Source organism: Vulpes lagopus, chromosome 23 (assembly GCF_018345385.1).
Source record: "Vulpes lagopus strain Blue_001 chromosome 23, ASM1834538v1, whole genome shotgun sequence".
NCBI lineage: Eukaryota > Metazoa > Chordata > Mammalia > Carnivora > Canidae > Vulpes > Vulpes lagopus.
Genome location: NC_054846.1, coordinates 14,701,885 through 14,724,560, shown reverse-complemented (window position 1 = coordinate 14,724,560; position 22,676 = coordinate 14,701,885). Strand labels below are relative to the sequence as shown.

Below are 22,676 nucleotides of genomic sequence, written 5' to 3'. Positions count from 1 at the left end.
AAACTTAAACCTTTCCCCGAGAAATAAATTTTTCTCATTGCTCATGCATGCTGACATAGCATTGTATCTTTGCCAGCTTCCCCAGTGACTTGCAAAAATTCTTTAACCTAAATATAGAACATGTAACAGCATGTTATAGAACTGGGTCAGGAGGGTACTGCAAAAGACAAACATAATCCCCATAGCATGCAGTTTAGGAAGGCAGAAGGGAACAAAGATAAAGTCATTGATAAGGCTTTGGGTTGTCTAAAAATTATGTGTATACATTTTAAAGGAAGTAGATTGAGTGGGATATTATAAAAATTCTAAGTCAGACAGTTACATGGGAGTTGGGATAAAAGAATTCTTTTTTTTTAAAGATTTATTTATTCATTCATGATAGACATAAAGAGAGAGAGAGAGAGACAGAGACATAGGCAGAGGGAGAAGCAGGCTCCATGCAGGGAACCCGGTGCGGGACTCGATCCTGGATCTCCAGGATCACGCCCTGAGCCGAAGGCAGACGCTTTAACCGCTGAGCAACCCAGGCGTCCCAAGGATAAAAGAATTCTTTTAATTTCTAGGTCCCAAAGTAGAAGTAAGTCTCGACAGGTGGAGAGAGGTAGGAAGCATTCATTAGCCAGCAGTGGTAAGGGAGAGAAACACCAGGACTGTCACATGACATAATTGGAGCTTTACTTATATTTTACCATCAATCGATTTTTGCTTTTGGTGGTAAAACATGTATAACAAAGATTGCCATCATAACCTTTTCTAAATGTACAGTTCAATGCCATTAACTGCTTTTACAGTGTTGTGCAACCATCACCACTGTTTCCAAAACTTTTTTATCACCTCAAACAGAAACTTGCTATGTTAGGGATTTATTTTGTAATTAGTCATTTCAGAGCTTTTTCTGGTTTCAAACAACACAAGGTTCAAAATCTTCATTTAAAATTTTTTTTTAATTATTTTTTTTAGTTGCAGCATATGCCATAGGCTAAGGTTGATTCTGCTAGGTATGTGTCTGTTGTTCATCGGTTTCCTTTCATCCTTCCTAAACTTGCATGATTGGTGGAAGAGGGTGCCCATCCAAGTAGAGGAGGGAGGAATGTTCTGTCGAGGGCATGTGAGGAGCTGTGTTTCCCTGTTGGAACCTCCGAATCAACTCTATTTGTAGAAGAACATGCACAGGCTGTCTTACTTACTTCATGTATTTTAAAATTAAAAAGCAATATTATATTCTTGACAGTTCAGAAAAAGAATTGAGGACTTGTCATCACTTGAATGCAAAAATGACTATTGACATAGTTGGTAATGATGGATCTAAAAATATATAAATAACTTTTCATCTATTGTATCACAATTTTTCATTTTGCTCAATAGTTCTCATAATAATAGGCTTATGAATGGATGTAGCTTAATTTTTATAACCATACTATCTTCTTTGACATTTAGATTGCCAAAATTGATAACTTTTCTAAATGAGCACCTTCAAACATATGCTTTCTGTAGTTTAACTGCTTCATTTTATTATCATGAGAGAGACACACAGCGTTCATATTTATCTTTTCTCTTTTAAATTTTTATTTATTTATTTGAGAGAGAGTGTGAAAGACCACGAGCAGGGGGGAGGGGCAGAGGGAGAGGAACAAGCAGACACCCTGCCGAGCAGGGAGCCCAATGCAGGGCTCAACCCTGGGATCATGACCTGAGCTGAAGTCAGATGCTTAACTGAACCATCCAGGTACCCCTTCATTATTTACCTTACTGTGGCCATGGCTTCTGCATTTTCCATGAAGGTATGACACAGTCAGTGGTGGTGTGTTTTTGTAATTATGGTAAACAATAGATAGATGACAGATGTTGGAATTGGTTACAGGTTGTGAAGATCTTAGAGAAGCATGACCCCTTGAAGAACACCCAGGCAAAATATGGATCCATCCCTCCAGATGAGGCCAGTGCTGTACAGAATTATGTAGAACACATGCTCTTCTTGCTCATTGAAGAGCAAGCCAAGGATGCTGCGATGGGGCCAATTCTGGAGTTTGTGGTCTCAGAGAACATCATGGAGAAACTCTTCCTTTGGAGTTTGCGGAGGGAATTTACCGACGAGACTAAAATGGAGCAGCTAAAGATGTATGAGATGTTGGTCACGCAGTCACACCAGCCTCTGCTGCACCACAAACCCATCCTAAAGCCCCTGATGATGTTGCTGAGCTCTTGTTCAGGAACAACCACCCCTGCTGTGGAGGGAAAGTTGGTTGTCCTTCTCAATCAGCTTTGTTCCATCCTGGCCAAAGATCCATCAATTCTGGAACTCTTCTTCCACACTAGTGAGGACCAAGGGGCAGCCAACTTCCTCATCTTCTCCCTTCTGATTCCCTTCATTCACCGAGAGGGGACAGTAGGGCAGCAGGCCCGAGATGCTTTGCTGTTCATCATGTCTCTGTCTGCTGAGAACAACATGGTGGCCCGTCACATCGTGGAGAACACCTACTTTTGTCCAGTAAGTCCCTCTCATTGGCGTGCCTGCCACCCACTCTTTTCCTCTACTGTGCTACTGGTAAATGTTTTTTTTTTTTTAATTCCTTTCTTTTCAGCAAGTTGTACTTGGCACCTTCTAAGGAAAGATGCTTGGAGGAAATCTTTAGGAGGGAGCAGAGAAATCTTAAGTTGAGATGCTATTTGGCTGAGCATTGTCAGCTCAAAACAAGCCAGCAGAGGAAACTATATGTGTTGCCATTTCTTGTGTCATTTCTGTTGAGTTAGGAACTATTTTAGTTTTTTTATAAGAGCACATCCTGAGTGACTGGTAAGACCTGCACTTTCTATATTCTTAGCTTTTCAAGTTGATTTCGCACCATAGAATCGTGGCGTGTAGTGAGCCTGCTCAGCTCGTTTCACAAATTAATTTGTTTCTCAGCAAGATAATGACCATAATTGTAGATACAATGTGCTGGTTTTATTTTAAAAAATAAATATGTATTTACAGTTTGAGGGAGCAGGAATCTGCTCATCGGCATGGTGAGAAGGAAAGTATGAGGTCCTTTGCAGATGTTGCACTGGTCCAACCACAGTCACAGGTCTGGGACCCTGAAGATTCTTTAGGGCTCTGATTATTTTTTTTGTAGTCAGTGTTTGTCGGAGATGTTGGGCAACAGCTCTTTCTGTGTTCCTAGCTCAGTGAACACTTCTGGTCTATTTCCATTGTCTGTTCTTTCTACGGGTCACCTCATTACACTTCTTGATAAACTATATTGTCTTAAGTATGCCTGATGCTGCTGGAATAGTAAGACCATTAATGAATTTTATTGGAACAGGCCAGGCAAGTTGCCATAAGTAGATTAGATTCATTATTAACGAATGCTATATGTTTTATTTTATTTTATTTATTATTTTATGGGTGGTTCTTGACCAGGGGAGAGGGCAATGAGGAATGTCTTTGGGGCACGCTTTGCTATTATAGGGACATGAGGTGGCCGGGGAGGGAGGTCAACTGGCATTTAGTGTGTAGGGGCCAGGGATGCTTCATGTCTGATAGTTTGTGGAACATTCTTGCACAGTAAAAAACTAACTTGCCCAAAATGCTAATAGCAACTCTAGTGAATAATGCACTATGTTTGGTTTGAGGTTCAAAAGCAGTAATCTTCTTTATGCTACTAAATTCTTATTTTTGCTGGTGAATATTTATTTGGGAGCAAACAAATGGGTAAAAATTTTGAAAACTAGAACTTCAGTGAAGAAATTCTGGGTACCGTGTGCCTCTTCTGGGTTCTGATGAGTGGAATTAGAAATTGTACAAAGATTGATAGTCAGATGGGAAGTAAAGAGTTGATCCCCTTCATCTGGGCCAACGTATTAAATGTCCTTTTCTTATTGCCTTCAATACTGTACTTTCTTACGAATTCTTTTTCAAGAATATGTCATAGGTAAGAATGGGACTTCTTGCTAAATCTAAGCATCTTTGGAGTACATTGCTGTATTACTTTTCTGTTTCTGCTGCAACAAATTACCAAAACCTGGTGGCTTTATGTAAGACAGATTCATTATCTTACAGTAGGTTAGAAGTCCCTCAGGTCTCACTGAGCTGAAATTGAGACGTCAGCAATGCTGTGCTCCTCTCTGGAGGCTCTCGTGGTGAGTGCATCTCCTTGCCTTCTCCAGCTTCTAGAGGCCTCCCTCATCCCCCGGACTCATGGCCCCTTCCTCCCCTTCCATGATCAGCAGTATGACAACTCTCTGACCATCCTTTTATACTCACGCCTCTGCCTGAATGTGCTCTGTTGTCTCTCTCTTCCACTTTTAAGGACCCTTGTGATCACATTGGGTTTACCTGGATCATCTGGGATAATCTCCTTATTTAATGGTCAGCTGACAGGCAACTTTAATTCCCCTTTGCCATGTAACCTAACATATTCACAGGTTCAGGGATTAGGAACAGACAGTGTGTGTGTGTGGGGGGAGGCACTAGTCTGCCTACTATACTTGCTATATCCACTGCAGAGAGCTCTTGAAGAAACTTGAGCCATAACACAGTAGAACCAGAATTCTTTTAGGAGTTGAATCTGACTGTGTAGGATGGGTGAGTTTGCTCACGATGGGGAGATGCCCAGGGGGTCGGGAGTTACATTAGGGTCTAGAAACAAGAGTGATAGGGATGAGAATGGAAGGAAGGGGCTGGATATGAGCAATGCTGTGGAGGCAGAAGCTTACTAAAATCAGTTTTGTTAGGGAGCTCTACAGAGGTTGGAGTTTGGGCTTATTTGAATTGTTTTGGATAGTTCTGTTAAAGGAGTGCAGGTGTCGAAATAAATCATCAAAATATTCGGGTGGTTCTCCTCAGTATGCAAAAGGCAATTAGAAAAGATGTCATTTACAAATGCAACACAATTCTAAGGTATCTTGAATAAATCTAACAAATATATGAAAGACCTTTACAGAGGAAGTTATAAAATCTTACTGAGGGGCATGAAAGAATACCTAAATGAATGGAAAGCTGTTTAGTTTATAGGTATCGTGTGGATGACACTTCCCTGCAGATCAGTCCATAAAGTTAATGCCATATATGTTTTACAACTTTTTATTATGGGAGAGAAAAAGTAAAATACAGAAAACTTGGAAGAATACTGAAATGAATACCATATACCCACCACTAACATTCAAGATTGTTACTATTTGTGTTTATCATCTACACTTTTTGTTGGTGCTGTACCATTTGAAGTGAAGATACAGACATTTGGAATTAAGTCATAGACATCAAGTACTTCAGTACGTGTCTCTTACAAACAAGAACCCTCCTACATAATCATACCATTATTACACCTCAGAAAATTACATAATAATTCCATAATATGATCTAATATCCAGTTTCTCAGTCGTGCCCCTAGTGATTTTTATAGGTTTTTTTTTTTTTTCCAAACCATAGTCCAATACAAGGTACGTTTCTGACTATCAAATCTCTAAGTAACTACTGATCTATAACAGCCTGCCACTTTCTTCCTCCATGGCACTGACTTTTTAACAAAGCAGCTATTGTCCAACGCCTCACCTATTTTGGGTTTGCTTCTGATGTGGTTTTACTTGTCTCTACCCCCGGTATACCCTGCAAATTGGAAATTTGGTTTAAGCATTTGATTAAATTCAGGTTTGAGTTTGTAAGACTATTTTATAGGTGACGTGGTATACTTCATTATGAGCATTATGTGATGCTGTTAGCTTGTCTCACTTTTGTGATGCTGCACTTGCTCACCTGATTGGTTTAGGTGATGACCACTATCTCTCTCCACATAAAGATACCATTTTCCCTTTGCAGTTGTAAGGTGTAATTTATAAGGTGTTAATGTGAATTAAATCAAAATCCCAATAGGTTTCTTCATGAAACACAACAAATCAATGCTAAAAATCATATAAATATATGTAAAAGACCAGGAATAACAGATAATTATGAATAATAGCAATAGTAATATATTTGTTGAGAATGTACTATATGCCCGATACCATTCTTAGTGCTTTACCTGTACTAAATCATCTCATCCTCACAACTGTAGGTACGAGTGTTATACCCTTTTCATAGATAAAGAAATTGAGGCACAGTGATATTGAGTAAATCTATATAAGGGCACATGGCTAGTAAGAGATAAAATCAGGATCTGAACCTGGGCAGCCTGGCTCAAGGACCCATGTGCTAACCACCACTTTGTACATTGGTAATAAAATATCAAGGTATCCTATAACACATGAACCATAAAGAAATGACTGGAATTAAGAACAGAAACATGGATTGGGAGAAGATAGTTGAAACACACATAACTATAAATGGTTGGTACCCAAAGTACATAGAACTATTTGTAATGCTACAAATTAATAAGCTAATGATGAAGCAACCCATTAGAAAACCGGGCAAAGGATAAGAATGGACAATTCCCAGAAGACGCCCAAAGCCAATAAACATGAAAATGTGCTCATCTTTGCTAGATCGGGAAGTGCAGATTGAACCCACAGTGGGACACCAGATAATGCTCATCAGGGTGGCTAACTGTTGGGTCTCTGATAACACCAATAGTTGTCAAGGGCGAGGAAAAACAGGAACTCGTGAGTATATAAAGTGGTATGATAACTCAGGAAAGCTATGACAGTTGGCAATTTTTAATACAATGGAATATGATCCTGCATCTTCATTTCTAGATGTTTGCTCTAGGGAAATTTGGCACATGTTTACAAGGATACACACAAAAAGATTCAATAGAATAGTGATTTGAGGAAGAGCAGAATAGAAATATATTAAAGATATATGAACTAGCTCATTCTATACCAGTGGAATAACTACTCAGGATTCAAAATGAATTATCAGGGATGCCTGGGTGGCTCAGTGGTTGAGCACCTGCCTTCAGCCCAGGGCATGATCCTGAAGTCCCAGGATCAAGTCCCACATCAGGCTTCCTGCATGGAGCCTGTTTCTCTTCCTGCTTATATCTCTGCCTCTCTCTCTCTCTCTGTCTCTCATAAATAAGTAAATAAAACCTTTAAAAAAAACCCAATGAATTATCACATATTAATTAGCATGTAACTACATCTACATCTATGAACACCAATAATCTAAAAACATGTTGAATAGAAAAAGTAGCAAAAGGTTTCATACAGTATATTAGTATTTAGATAAATTTACATATAGTTTTAACTCACAAAATCTTAGTGTATACTGTTTTTTTTTTTGGATACATATGTATACAGCAAAAGTACAAAACCATGCACAGGAATAATATGCACTAAGGTCAATGAAGGAAGGAGAAGAGATGGTAATGGGATTGGAGAAGGGTTTAGCTCTATTTGTAATGTGCTTTTATTTTTTTTGGAAAAAAAGAGTACTCTAAGGAAATTATGGCAAATTATTAAAATCTATTAAATCTCGGAGGTTTTCCATTCTGTTTTATATGTTTCGTACATCAAAATTTAAATGTATTAGCAGAATGAAGCATGTTTTTAATGTTAGGATATCCATTTATTGTGCTATAAGCATATTTCACTGAGTAATTGTTGCTTTTATAAAAATGTGTTTTAGGGGCACCTGGGAGGCTCAGTCAGTTAAGCATCAGACTCTTGGTTTCAGCTCAGGTCGTGATCTCAGGGTTCAAGCCACTGCATTGGGCTCCATGCTGAGTGTGGAGCCTACTTAAAAACAAACACACAAACACCTGTTTTAAAACACCATGCAGTTCATTAAAATTGGAGGGAAAACAACAACTCCAGCTGACCTTATTTGCTAGAATGGAACACAGAGATTCCTTGTGGTAAGTTGCCCCTTAGGATAGATCCTGTAATCTCATTTGTACCCAGTTTTCTATAATTACATCTGACAACATAATTAAAAAAAAAAAAGAACTCTCTATGTTGAAGATAAAAGTGTACTCTGTTAGCTATCCAGCTAAGGACCACAATTGACAAAAAGCTTTCTCTAATTAGTATGGTTGTCAAAGTGTGTTAGCATCAGGCTTTGAGAAGAGTAATGACTCCTTCTGGAGACTGGACCACTTTTGGAAACTTTCATTGGTGTAGTTGATAGGAGGGCCTTGTTTCGCTGCCTCTACAGCCAAGACCAGCTCTTCTGAGAGAAAAAAAGAAGGAGATCGAGAATATTCTGGGGAACAATTTGGCCGCAACAAATGATTGCCAACTGTATATGATCCTGTCACTTTGGATTTTTTTTTGGCCAAATATTGATGATTATGCCCCCATCACTTGTTAACATGTTGACAAAAGTAGAAAGCAGCCTATAAATAAATCAAGAAATGAAAATTTAAGTGAGCAACCTGTAGGTATACAGCCATTGATAGAAAGTTATTTATCCCATACCCAGAATTTATGAGGTTTTTTTATTTTGGTGAGTTGCATCAAATGATCCCCACCAGCTGCTTTGCTGCTAGCTTCCGACGAAAGCCATCTGCTGAAAATCTTTTTCTTTTGCTAAAATTAACCGGGTACCATTAGATGTTTCAAGTTAAAGATGGACCTTCCCTGAAGTGTTTAGCCCTCCGTGCATGTCCTCTTTCCTCCCTCCCCTGGAGACACTGCTGTGTGTGAGCCATGATGCCCGTCTCTGTCCATGTGTTATTTTCTTTGTTCTTGCATCAGCTCACTGGAGAAACTGAATCCTAGAAACCTCTGTGAAGGGCAGAGTTGGGTTTGAAACCCTGTTAGTCTGATTCTAAAATCCATGGCCTCAACCAGTACCATACAAATCTGCTGTCAGGAAAGTGGTTTTGAACTGTTGTTATCCTTATGGTTTTATATGGTGATTAGTTTTCTTTTAAGGAGACCCTTGAGAGAAGATAAATTGGAAATATTGAGTTAATACTTAATGCACAGGGAATAAATATAATGTTTTACAATTACTTTTTTTTGTGATCAGGATCAATAAAAGGCTAAAGTAGTGGATGGATGTGTTATTTTCAACTAGCTGTTCAGTGTCTCTAGATTTTGAAAAATTTCGGTTAAAAACAAAGTTCTTTTCCTTTCTTAAAGATTTTGTTTATTCATGAGAAACAGAGAGAGAGAGAGGCAGAGACACAGGCAGAGGGAGAAGCAGGCTCCCTGCAGGGGATCACGACCTGAGCTGAAGGCAGACGCTCAACCACTGAACCACCCAGGTGCCCCCAAAATGAAGTTTTTTAAAAGTAAATACATTGTGCCATTAAACTGCTGGGAAAAATGATCCACAAACCTGTTGCAGCCTCTCTTTTTTCCTTGTCCTGTGCCCGCAGCACCCTCTGTGTCCCTCCATGAAGCAGTGGGCCTCCCAGGCGTCTTTATTAGCTTAGCGGCTCTTTTGTCCAGCTCACCTGGTGTGACTTGTTCTCTGCTCTCTCCTCAACATCAGCCTTGCATAGGCCCACAGTCGATGTTCTAGAAATATTTGTGGGTTGGGTGAATGGATCAACTCCGAGCATCGGAGTCTTGGGAAGGACGATATAAATATTTAGTCATAAAAATTCATAATCAGGTTCTCAAAACTATGTAATACTCTTTATTCTGCAGATTCTTTTCTTCCATATTTCTCTGCTGCCCAGAAGAGGACAGCACAGGCAATCCTCTAGCTCCGCTTTCTTAGAGGCAGGACTCCGTGTCTGGCTGTCACACGGCACTGTCCTTCTGTACAGGCAGGCTTCCGCTTGCATCTCAGCTGTGCCCTTTTCAGAATACTCTTAAAAAAGTGAATATTAGGTGTGTATTATTTTTAATTATTGTCAGTGATGTATGTAATTTGAAAATTAATGTTGCTGTAATTATATTGATATACTGAATAGTTATTCCCAGCTTTTTAGTCAGACAAATTAAGCCTGTCTTTATGAATTCATCTTCAAAGCCTCAAAGTGGTTCAGGAATCGGGAGTATGCAGAATTAAAGCTTTTGTACTGCGGCTAATTTAGCATGAGTTAGCAAACGTAATTGATTTTTAAAACGTGACATCAAGATTAGATTTCCCTGCAAGGAGAGCTCTCGGTCTCTGTTCTCTCTTGCCGGAGGTTCCACATTCATAAACCGGCAACTCCCTGGGGTCACATTCAAAACTGGAATTAAAATGATTTGTTTGGGTGCATTGACAAGGAGTTAAATACTTTAAACAGGAGACATTCTTCTCTGGGACCACAGATGCCCCGATTTTGAAAAAGAGATAAATGCACCATCTTGTTCACTGTTCATTTCCTGCACTTTAACGTAGTATCTGGCCTGCAGGCATTCCGTTTGCTTCGAGTGAGTGAATGAACGCGTGGATAAAGGTCACTAGCAAACACAGGAATGGATGTCGGTGATTTTGACTCCTCCTGTATGGAAATGGCTTGTCTGTCTTTCTCACGGCCCCTCACACTCCACCGTGGGCCTCTATTCCACATTGGGTACCCCCCCCATCATTAGCTGGTTCCTCTACAGGAAGACCTCCAGATTCTCAGGCCCCAGGCCTGTGCTCTGTGGCTGAGCCAGATGTGTTGTTACCCACGGCAAGTACTGTTGGCATCTGGTACTCGGCATACCTGACCCGACAGATCGTCCACACCTCCAGTGTGGACTAGAATGAATGAGTCAGACCAGGTGAGCTGGAGAAGATGGCCAACAAACTAACAAATGCAAGAAAGCCCACCGCTCCACAGAGGGACACAGGGTGTTGTGGGCACAGGACAAGGGAAAAGGAGAGGCAGCAGTGAGCTTGCAGAGAATTTTTCCAAGGTCCGCGGGGCCGTTTCCACACTTCCTTCTGACTTTCTCTTGCTGATGCCAGACATGGTGGATTATTTTGTCTTATCTCATCTGTTCGAGCCTCCCTGCCTTCCTTCTCTCTGGTCCCTATGGCTTGAGATACCATGTGCATCTGGATGGCTCCAGAGCTCCACCTCTAGTCCGGATCCCTCTCCCAGGCGTAAGGTGCACACATCTGTCTACTGGGCTCCCCATTGCGGTGTCCTTTCCCTGGTCTACAAAACCCTGCAGGAACTGACTCCTGCTTACCCTGCCTCTACTCCTATGTGCCGATAATCCTGCCTTTCTCTTAGTTCCCAGCAGATGCCATCATTTTTTTACTCCTTTGAGCTTTTGTACCTCCTCTGCTTGGAACGGTCCTCCTTCCAAGAATCTTTTCTGGGCTAACTACCATTAATTCTTCAGCAGCTTGGACATCACTTCTGAGAACATTTCCTGCTCCCAGCCCCCCAAGTCTGGGGTCAGGGCCTTTTGTATATCCACAGCACCCTTATATTTTTTTTATTGGAGTTCGATAAAACATAGCTCATAACATATGTTATGAGCATAACACCCAGTGCTCATCCTGTCAAGTGCCCCCCTCAGTGCCTGTCACCCAGTCACCCCATCCACCCATCCGCCTCCCCTTCCACTACCCCTTGTTCATTTCCCAGAGTTAGGACTTTCATATTTGTCACCCTCTCTGATTTTTCCCACTCATTTTCTCTCCTTTCCCCTATAATCTCTTTAACTATTTTTTATATTCCCCATATGAGTGAAACCATATAATGTTTGTCTTTCTCCGATTGACTTATTTCACTCTGCATAATACCCTCCAGTTCTGTCCACATCAAAGCAAATGGTGGGGTGGGTATTTGTCATTTCTAATGGCTAATATTCCACTATATACATAGACCACATCTTCTTTATCCATTCATCTCTCGGACACCGAGGCTCCTTCCACAGTTTGGCTATTGTGGACATGGCTGCTATAAATATTGGGGTGCAAGTGTCCCGGCATTTCATTGCATCTGTATCTTTGGGGTAAATCCCCAACAGTGCAATTGCTGGGTTGTAGGGCAGGTCTATGTTTATCTCTTTGAGGAACCTCCACACAGTTTCCCAGAGTGGCTGCACCAGTTCACATTCCCACCAACAGTGCAAGAGGGTTCCCCTTTCTCCACATCCTCTCCAACATTTGTTGTTTCCTGTCTTGTTAATTTCCCCCATTCTCACTGGGGTGAGGTGGGATCTCATTGTGGTTTTGATTTGTATTTCCCTGATGGCCAGTGATGTGGAGCATGTTCTCATGTGCTTGTTGGCCATTTGTATGTTTTCTTTGGAGAAATGTCTGTTCATGTCTTTTGCCCATTTCATGATTGGATTGTTGGCTTCTTTGCTGTTGAGTTTAATAAGTTCTTTATAGATCTTGGATACTAGCCCTTTATCTGATATATCATTGGCAAATACCTTCTCCCATCCTGTAGGTTGTCTTTTACCTCTTATTAGATGGTGTGAGATTGGGATCCCTGGGTGGCGCAGTGGTTTGGCGCCTGCCTTTGGCCCAGGGCGCGATCCTGGAGACCCGGGATCGAATCCCACGTCGGGCTCCCGGTGCATGGAGCCTGCTTCTCCCTCTGCCTGTGTTTCTGCCTCTCTCTCTATCTCTCTGTGACTATCATAAATAAATAAAAATTAAAAAAAAAAACATTTATAGATGGTGTGAGATCAGTGAATGCTTCACTCTTTCTTTTCTGGGCTTAACTCAGGATTGAATGTTGCCCTGAATGTTTCATTCTGATTTGAGTTCCTCATAACCTTAGGGTTTATCCTGGGGCAGCGCCTTTTATAGAGAACTTTCTCACATCCGTCTGTGCCACTTCTGCCCACTTGCGGCCTGGCTGCCAGGTTGGCATCTCTAAGCGGCTATATGGCTGGCGTCACTTCCCAGCTGGGAGGCTTGCGGTACCGTGAAATTCATGGTTTCCCTTGGTCATAGACTCTGAAAGTGTGCTTCTTTCCTACATTTCTGTGTCTGTGAAAGGCATCACCCTTTTCTTTAAGACATGCTGGACCACCTGACAGAGATGTGAGTTCTCGGTCACCCTCAACTTTCTCAGCCCGACTTGAGAAGTTCCGTGTTAGCACCGAGGGAGGGAAGTAGAGGCCACGAGCTTTGGATTGATACTGGATCGGAGAGGCCTAGCTGGGGCTCCCTCACAGCCACCTCACACGTGATGCTCGACTTCACTTCCTCCTTGTCTTCACTTCCTCTTGTCTTATTGCTGATGCCTCGGCTCTGACCCAGCAGCCACCGTCACACCTGACTGGTGATCCCCAAGTCTTCTTACTCTAGCTTGCGGAGATCAGATCGAGGCGCCGTCCAGACTGTAGCCACGTGCCTATTGGTCACGCCCTTTAGTGGGGCTGCAGGAGCCTTTCTCATAGAGCTGGTCACGGCCTCTGCCCAGGAGACCTCGGGCTGGGCCTTCCCCGCCTGTGCGGCCCCCCTTCATGGGTCTGCCTCTCTCCCGAATGCCGGAGGGGGGGGGCGGTGTGTGCAGAATCAAGGCTGCCTTCGTCCCTGCATGTGTCTCCCGCACCCCTGGCCGCCCCAGCCGGCCGAGAGGTTCTGGACACCTTGCGGCCTGAGAGCGCTGGGCAAGTGCTTCTCTGTATCTCCCAACACAGGTCCTTGCAACCGGGCTCAGCGGGCTCTACTCTTCGCTGCCCACGAAGCTGGAGGAGAAGGGCGAGGACTGGCACTGCCTGCTGGAGGACGACTGGCTGCTGCTCCCCTCTCTCGTCCAGTTCATGAACTCCCTGGAGTTCTGCAACGCCGTCATCCAGGTACGTCATCCAGGTACGCGGCCCTGGGGCAAGCACTGGGCGAGGCAGGGTTGTAAGCGTCCTTGTGAAACATCTTGCTGTCCGTGAGTATCAGTGCTCTCTTTTAAGCACACTGAACGTCCTTGAATGAACGAAAATGTTAGTTTATAGGTTTGGGGGAAGTTTCAAGTGAGAAAAGAAATGAGTGGGTTTTCTTGATCTTCCTTATAAAAAGTGCTAATTCCGTTTTGATTATCCACTTAACCATCAAAAATAAGTTCAATGCTTGACTCATTAAATAGATATTTTTAGGCTTCTAAGTACACCAAATTATACCACTCTTCCTTCAAGGTCTTCTTGGGAGTATACAAAGGAAAACACTTTATTTTGCCTAATGGTGCATGCTACATAAAGAATATTGTTATCCCAATTGAATTTAGACGAAGTTAAGCATCTTCTTAGCAACACAAATTAAATCTGTGCTTTGAAATTGGTCTGCTTCGGGGGAAAAAAAACAGCCACTGAACTCTAGTATATTTGGCTTCTTGATTAGATTTTTACCTTCAGACTTCTTGTTACTGTTTTCAGTAAAAATCAGATTTTATATATATTTAAGGATGTAGTGGCTTTTCATAAAAATGTTTTATTTCTATACAACATACATATTACCTTCATATTGGATTTATTAAGAAATCAAATTTTCTTTATGTTGATTGTAAGGTGAAAAATGTTAGTTGTAATCTGTTTATCTACCAAATAAGGAAATAGCTTTTGGAAGAAAATGCAAGTAAATTACTTTAGTTTCTATCTCATTTTTATTGCTAAGTCAAAGCAAGTTTTATTTATATATGAGATAAATGGATTATATCTTAAGATCCCCCTCCCTTTAATATTACAGTCTATCAACATTTCTTGCAGAAGTGTGTGGAAATAAAAAAGATGAAACTATTAGTTCCTTCCCAAATGTACACACAGAGAGAGATTATCAGTAATTTAAAGATCTAGCTTTACTTCCCTAGAAATTGCTTTTCACTTTATTGTTTGATTTTATTATTATTATTGTTTTTTTAAGAAAGAGAAGTAAAACTAACAGGCATGGTTAAAGGCAGAGAAATGATATACTTCACACTATCTTTTGAAATCAAGGCCATATACTTTAAAGATTTTCTTGTTTGAGGGTACTACTGAAAAGATTACTCACAAAAGATATTAAGTGAAGGGTTATCCATGCTAAATATATTTCAAAAATCAAATATAGGAAGTGTTATACCTTTGGTAATGTTTTCTGCTTTTGAATGGAATCTTATTTTTTATGAAAAGATTTTCTAAATGTCTTCCTTCTCAGTATAAATGATTGGTAGAAAATGCATCTTCAACACAAATTCTTTTTGCTAGCAAAATAAATGTATTGAATTGTCTACTTTGACAGTTATATTCTTGTTTTTAATTAGGCACAAGTTGATTGGGACACCGGTGAAATTATGGGGTAAAATTATATATTACAGTTTGTTATTTTAATTAGAGTCCCTTTACATATTCAGTCTAGTAATTATCTGCTTTTTTTAAAGTTAAAACTTAAAATTACCAGTTTTTATTTATTTACTTAATTTATTTTTTAAATTACCAATTTTCAGATTTCAAATCCAAGCTCTTAATACTGGAATAAACCATCTGAAAAAATTACACGGTGATTCGGAGTCTGAATTATTTTTTAACCGTGGGATATATGGCCAGAACTTGAATTTCCTCTTTTGAATTTAGGATGTTCACAGAAACATGTGATTTTAAGAAGACCTAAAGACTCAACTCTTTTTTGTGACTGCCTCTTTCTCTCTTAGGTGGCTCACCCCTTGATTCGCAATCAGCTTGTGAATTATATTTATAACGGATTCTTGGTCCCAGTCTTGGCTCCTGCGCTCCATAAGGTCAGTGATTGACTAATGTAATCTTACCTGTTTATGGTACAACTGACAGAAACCAAGGAAGGTGAACGGTGTAATTGACTCGATGCTGACTTCAACCTAATTTTTCTTCTCCTCCAGTTCCTACGCCTTGGCAATATGAAAGATGGGTCTTAACAATAGCGACAGCTTAAATCTGTTGGGATCCAGTTGGTGTCATAGAACATGGCATTGTGAGTGCCAAGTAGGGTAGTTTACATGAGGTTGGCAAACGACTCTGACTCTTGTGTTCACCTCCGAACTCTGTTAAGCTGTCCTCTGAGGCCAAGTCTGTCAGAGAGCGAGCAGCGTTTACTGTGGTGGGGAAAGGGGTAGTGGTAGCACAAGTGCCATGGATTTGCCATCTCTTTAACAGAAAATAATTTTTTATAACAATTTTGTGACAGCAAAAATTAAAGTGAAGCAAGTTAAGGTCCCAGCAAAGGTTGGCTGTCTCATTAGCACCTCTCTGAATTCCTTATGATGCTCTCATTTTGTATAATAAATCAACTGATAGCTTTTCCATTGTGAGCTGTCAGGAGATACTCATAGACCTAGAATTCTAATTATAAGTAGTTTTTCTTCACTGAGTAGAGAGACACATAGAGTGTTTAGTTCAGAGAATCTTTGTCAAGTCATTAGGGTTGCTTTGCTTCTTAGGGAGACAAGCAAGAAACAACTTACCACATAGTGTTTTGATGGAATACCCACCCTTCTCCATCTGGAAGTACCATTGTCTGGACTCTCATTTTACAGATTCAAAGAATGCCTCGTTGTGGGAACTTTAAAGCTGTGGTAATGGGGTTTCAGGTTGAGAGCAACAGGTCTTACGCGGCAGCATTCGTCTTTTACTATTTAGAACCTTCGGCATGTAGTGGCAGTATTTTCCAAAACAAATGGCATTTTTGATCTACCAGTGTTCTTTGTGTTACTTCTAGGTTCAAGAGGTAATCTCAGATGTGGTTTAAACATCAAAATATTGATATTTCTAGATGATTTTAGTGGTTTATAGGCACAGGAAGACCAGGTGTTCAAAATTAAATCTGTCTTGGAAAATACAGGACATATCTTTGGAGAACATGAACCTCGTGTTTGTTTCCTTCTATTAGTGTCTTGCCGTACCAGAGGTGAGGCGGATGTCTCTTCCGGGAGGTCTCTAAGCCTCCGCATGGAAGGATTCTTCTTTATGAAGAAATATGACATTGCTCCTGAAATTCTTTGGCAGTCATTATCCATATACTCGCTCACACATTTAGGCTTTCTTCCTCATTTACTTCCATGCTTTTCCTCATTGACCAGTTGATATGAAATGATTTCCCAAGTCGTTATTCTAATAGTTATAATTATAATTATTATTTGTTCGGGATATTTTACATTATTATAATTAGCATACCTTAATGTTACAAATACTGATGATGACTCTTTATCCATGACTGAGGATGAGATCCACCTCAGAGACTGTTACAAGGATCTGACTGGTCACTCTGCCCTACTTCCTCATAGCACTTACCACAAGTAGAATCAAATCATTAAATGTGCAATAACCTGTTTAATAGCTGTCTCCACAGTGGTTTGCCTGCTTCTTGTGGGCAAGGTTCACACCAGCTGTGTTCACTGGGGTCTCCAGTGCCAAGGACAGAGCCTTGGACTTGGGACACGGAGTAAACAGCACACAGATGGAATGAGGTTTGTCAAAGTGCCAAGTAGAGTGCTGGCATCTGATGCATTCCCGGGCAGTAGTTCGCAGAGAATACTAATAGCGCTTTACATATATGAACTAATGTTGTTCTCTATTATGCCTCTCATTGAAATATGAGGTTTTTTTTTAAAATCACGAAGTTAGGAATACATACTTATTGTGGGAAAAAAATACAGTCAATGCTGAATACATAAAATACAAAGGGAACTTTTACTATATTAGTTTTGAATTTCCAATCCCTAATTAAAATTCCCTAACTTGTAGGCAATCTCTCCAAGGGCTAGTTAGAGACTTAGGGAGAATATTTCCTCCCTAATTTACTTTTCTCCTTGCTCCCCAATCTTTGTTTGTGTTTTTAACTTATCAGAATAAAAAGGTTTAGGAAGAAGACAGGACAAGGGGGAGGGTGAGCAGCTTCTCCTTTGTTCAGTGGTTGATGAAGAAAGGAACCTCCCATGAGACGCCCGGGTGGCTCAGCAGTTGAGTGTCTGCCTTCAGCTCAGGGCATGATCCTGGGATCTGGGATTGAGTCCCTTATTGGGCTCCCCCCAGGGAGCCTGCTCTCCCTCTGCCTGTGTCTCTGCCTCTGTCTCTCTGTGTCTCTCATGAATAAATAAATAAAATCTTAAAAAGAATAAAAAGATACGAGCCTCCAATGAGTGGCAGGACAGGGGCCCTGAGGCAGATGAGGAGAAAAATCAGAATTGGCTGTTTCTGGAACAGAACAGGCTCCCTAGTGGGAGCCCTCTCCTCCTCTGGCCTGTGCCCTCTCATTGATAGGGAAAGGGATATCTGGAAGTCTCAGGTCTACTTTTGGGGCTCCTGTCCATATTTTTCATATTTTGTGCCCCTTCCCCTGGCAGAGGGCCTAATTTAGTATCCTAAATAAATTTCTATTGTGTGCTCTCTCAGCTCCCAATTTATGCATGGCATTTTAGTTACTGGCCATCCCATCAAGGTAGGCAGTTTGCAGAGGTGAACTCATTCTCTCTGTCTCATAAATAATAGAAATAAATTCATACTTAAACATATGCCTACATCACAATCAATTCTCATGAACTATATTTCTACAGCAGTTCCTAACCAGAGATGAAGTCATTACAAAGGGTTGTGGGTAATGAGAGGTGGGTGTGGGTGCCTGACAAGCAGGGTTGTCTCTACCTCGCCTCTCCCAGTCTGTATGCGCACAATGAAATGCTCCCTATGTGAGTCGTTCTACTATGCGCTTTCTTCGTCCTACGCTGTGTCATGGCCAGTCCTTCTTCTATGTTAGCAGAAAGTAGTATTTTATTTTCTTTAAAAGGCTGCACAGTTTTCTCTATGTGGATATACTGGTCCATAGTCCCTTATCCACAACTCGGAAATTCACAAAACTTATTATTTATATTGAAGCACAACCTAACCTTTGCTGAACTCATTTGGTGACAAACCCTTACCTGAATTGTCTTGAGGCTGTTTTTATTCACACTTGTGTTAATATTTGTATGTTTTGTGGAAGAAATACTAATGAATTTGGGTATAGGGTGCTGCCTCGGACCTGCTACGTTGGTCAGATGTGGCGTTACTTTTCTAAACTACGAAAAGTTTGAATCCCAAGGTCTGCATGTTCTCCAGGGTTTAGAAGGAGGAACTGGAAGCCTGTTTTGGACATTTGGAAAAGGATCAAGTTTTGGAGATAGGTTTAAAAATCAGACTTTGTAAAAGTCATACTAGAAAAAAATGATACCGTGTTAATATGGCTCATTTAGGAATTAGATCTAGGCATAGGTGTGGACATCCCGTCATACAAAACTGGTTATTTATGACTTTAGACAACCCTGAGCCAGCAACAGCTAGTTCTATTGTCTCTGTATGTTTAATTTATTAAAGCTGAATTTTCAAGGCTGAATATTCATTGGTATGATTGTATTAGTCTGGATTCTCAGAGAAGCAGATGCCAACATAAGATTAAACATGCAAGGATTTTATTAGGGGAAATACTTGTGAGAGAGAAAATAGGGAGCAAAGTGGGGAAGGGTGGGAGTCATTGGACTGCAGTGCAAATGTGACCCCAAGTGAAGGAGAGGGAGAGGTTGGCTGGGAGTGTCCTGGAGTGCTGTGCAGTCTGAGAAAGGCCATCAGAGGAGGCCTGTGTCTCCCAGGGAGATGGCCTGTGGGACGTGTGGTGAGGATTTCAGAATGTAGTAGCAGGGGTCCTTGGTCACTTTCACTCCCTGTAGTTGGAGGTCTAAGAGGTGGGTTGCCATGGTTCCAAATGGTTGACTGACTTCTATGGCTTTCCTGATTATAGATGTAAAAACAATGGACCTGTGTAGCTGCTTCCTTGTGTGCAGAATATTCAGGAGTTCAAATGGTCCCCACAGGCAAGGAGTCATTTTGGTCAGGGTTAGCTTGACGAAGGAGTTTATTGTGCCAGTCATGATGAGTATGCTGCGGTTACAAGCAACACCAGGTTGTTGGGCTGAAACAACAAATCTCTATTATATCTTCTCACTGCTTGAATGTTTGGTGGGCATTTTGCAGGTAGTTTTTTTTCCATGTTTTCCTACTCAGGGATCCAAGGTGATAGAACTTTCACCATCTGGAAATAATATCTGTGATGACGTCAGAGGAAGAGACCATAGTGAATGGCACACTGGTTCTTGATGCTCTTGTCTGGAAGTGATCCATGTTATTTCCATTCACATTTCCTTGTCTAGTGCAAAGCAAGTCACCAGGCCACCTCTCCTCAGAGGAAAGTGCAGTTCTCCCATTTTCCCAGGAGAAGTCTGCAATGTAATTATCAGGCCTCATGTCTGTCATACATATATTCTCAGTCAGGGCCCCAGAAGGAACAGATGGCCCTCAGATTGGGCAGTAGGAGACTAGTTAGAAGAGTGTGGTGTTTCAGGGCACCTGAGTGGCTCAGTCAGTTGAGCATCTGGCTTCTACTCAGGTCAAGATCTCAAGGTCCTGGGATGGAGCCCTGTGTCAGGTCTCCCTCTGCCCTTCCTCCCAGCTCATGTTCTCTCTCTCTTTCTTAAACAAACAAACAAACAGATAAATAAATTCTTAAAAAAAGAACGTAGTGTTTCAGTGGTCTACTGCTATGTAATAAACTGCTTTCTGACTTAGTGACCTGAAACAACCATTTGTTAGTATAAGGTACAACTCTCTTGTTCAGGAATTCAGGCTGGACACAGCGGGGATGGCTCATTTCTACTCTGTGGTATCTAGGACTTCAGCTGGGATGAGTCCAGGGGCTGGGGCCTGAATATCTTGGGGCTGACTGGATCGATGGGTCTCTCTCTGTCTCCCTCTCCCTCATTCCATAGTCTTGTCACAGAGTTGGCTTGGGCTTTCTCTCAACACGGCAGCCTCAGGTAGTTGGACTCCTTTATATTTGTTGGAGGCTTAAGAGATAGGAAGTAGGAGCTGTAGTCTGGAAACTACAACAGTGTCATTCCTAGTATATTTTATTATTCATTCTAGTCAAAAAGCCCACCCTCTTTCAAGGGGAGAGAACATAGACCCTTGATATTAGGAGTGTCAAAGACTTGGTGGGTAGGATTACATCCCTAAGACTGAATGTGTTTGTAAAGGAACAGAGAGCTATATGGAGAGGGACACCTGAGTAGAACCAGGAATTTCAGGTATGGGTCACAACACACCTGAGACAATGCCTTCAGAGAAGGAGGCAAGGGAAGAAATAGCCAATTTCATTCTCCTCCCTTCCTCCAGTCTCTTGCTGGACTCTCTTTGCATGAACCCAAATGTAAACCAGATGGCAAGGAACTGAGGAAAAACGTGGTCCATATAGTCATCTGGGGGCTCAGAGCAGGGTGGAAAAGCTAGAGAGAGGCAAGTAGAGGTGATCCAGCACACTTATATGCTGGTATCAGCATTTTAGAGTGTTAGTAAGTACAGATGGCACCTGTAGCGTGTATTTAGATTTAGTGCTTAAGTAAGATGTGGTTTAAGATTTTATAGAAACATGTAAGAAAGTCCACTTTTTATAATTTATAGTTCCTGCCTCATTCTGTGTATTGACCCTTGTTCTCTAGAACCCGAAATCATAGTTAGACTTTAATGTGACAGGCAGATATGCTAACATACTAGATAGAAGTAAACAATGAAGAAGAAACATTTAAAGTACAGGTTAACAATCACCAGGTCAGGCTTGTTACTACACAGTTCACGCAGAAGCAGGGTGTGTGGTGGAAGAGTACTAGATGGTGAATCAGAAGATCTAAGTTCTATTCCTGGCTCTTGCATTTGCTGCTGTGTGACCTTGTGCAAAGCTTTCAGCCTCACTGAGTCTGTTTCCTCAGCTGCACAGTGCAGATAGTAAACTCCTTTTTTCTCCTTATGGTGAATGGAGATCAAACATGAGAGCATTCTGAAAATCACATGCTGTCACGTGCAAAGGTGTTAACCACAGTTATTCCCGGACAAATTCTACCATTTCGTATACAATAAAAGGATAATATCGTTTGTTCAAAGGCACTGAGGCAGAGCTCTTTATCAGACCCTGTGGGAAAATGAAGTTGCCTGAAAACCCTCTTGTCTCCAAGGAGCTTATAATCTGAGACCCAGGAGAGTGACATGGTGACCACAAATGTGAAGCAAGAAGGACCAACATATGTGCTGTCATGGAGCAGGAGGCCAGGGTGGGTAGGGTGGAAAGGTGTAGGGCAGACATGGAGGGTGGGTATGACCACGAGAGGGACTTGAGTGACCCTGGAACGTGAGCAGGTAGGGAAGGACGAGGACGTACAGGGAGTGAGCTCCAGGCCAAGTCTAGGCTCGGAGGACTGCATTTCGATAAGAGTCACCAGGAGTGCTGTGGTGTGCACAGGGGGCAGGTGGAATGAGGACTAGGAAAAACCCGAACCTTAGTCCCAAGGCAGGTGAACATTTGCATCCAGAGCGAGCAGTGTCAATGCAGAGGGGCGTCGGGGATAAGGGCTCAGGACCAGTCTGGTGATGACCAGAGAAGGCAGCAGGCATGAATGGTATTATGGGAAGTGTGGTGAAGTGAAAGAAAGCAGAAAGGAAAGGGGTTCGGGAGAAGGGAAGGGGCTGAAGAGAATAGGAATACAAGGAACAGGGATCCTAAGGAGAAGGTATTATCCCACTGCCCACTCATAAAGCCCTTCCAAACTACCTGAAAGAGATGACTGCTTTTCTTTTTTTCTTGTATACCTGCCAGCTTTTCCCCTCCTGGGTCATTAAATGCACTTAAACATTGTTGAAAAATGTTGGGACTTTCAAGAATTGCTTTATTAACGAACCTGAGACTTCTGACTCCCTGGTTACCTCCTTTCCCCCTTTGACATCCACTCTGCAGACTCCTGGTTCTCCTATAGAGCCTGTGGGCAACATGGACTTGACTTTCCCCTTTCCTTTCCTAAATATGGGTGTATGGAGTCTTGGTCTTCTGCTGATCAACTCCCATGATCCTCAGCTCTCGCAGAGGGCCTGAGAATCCTCCACCACCAGCAGGATTTCTTGGCCTG

At 41.6% G+C, this 22,676-nt stretch overlaps 1 protein-coding gene across 4 annotated transcripts in view; it reads left to right on the top strand.

Annotated features, from left to right (window-relative positions):
- The window catches only part of FHIP1A (FHF complex subunit HOOK interacting protein 1A), a 225,368-nt gene that overhangs the window by 151,448 nt on the left and 51,244 nt on the right, over positions 1 to 22,676 (top strand). For all 4 annotated transcript variants that reach the window (XM_041739076.1, XM_041739073.1, XM_041739074.1 and 1 more), the window contains 3 exons: positions 1,862 to 2,488; positions 13,402 to 13,560; positions 15,378 to 15,464. In XM_041739076.1, coding sequence (XP_041595010.1) covers positions 1,862 to 2,488; positions 13,402 to 13,560; positions 15,378 to 15,464 — 873 coding nt within the window. The remainder of the gene's footprint in view (positions 1 to 1,861; positions 2,489 to 13,401; positions 13,561 to 15,377; positions 15,465 to 22,676) is intronic.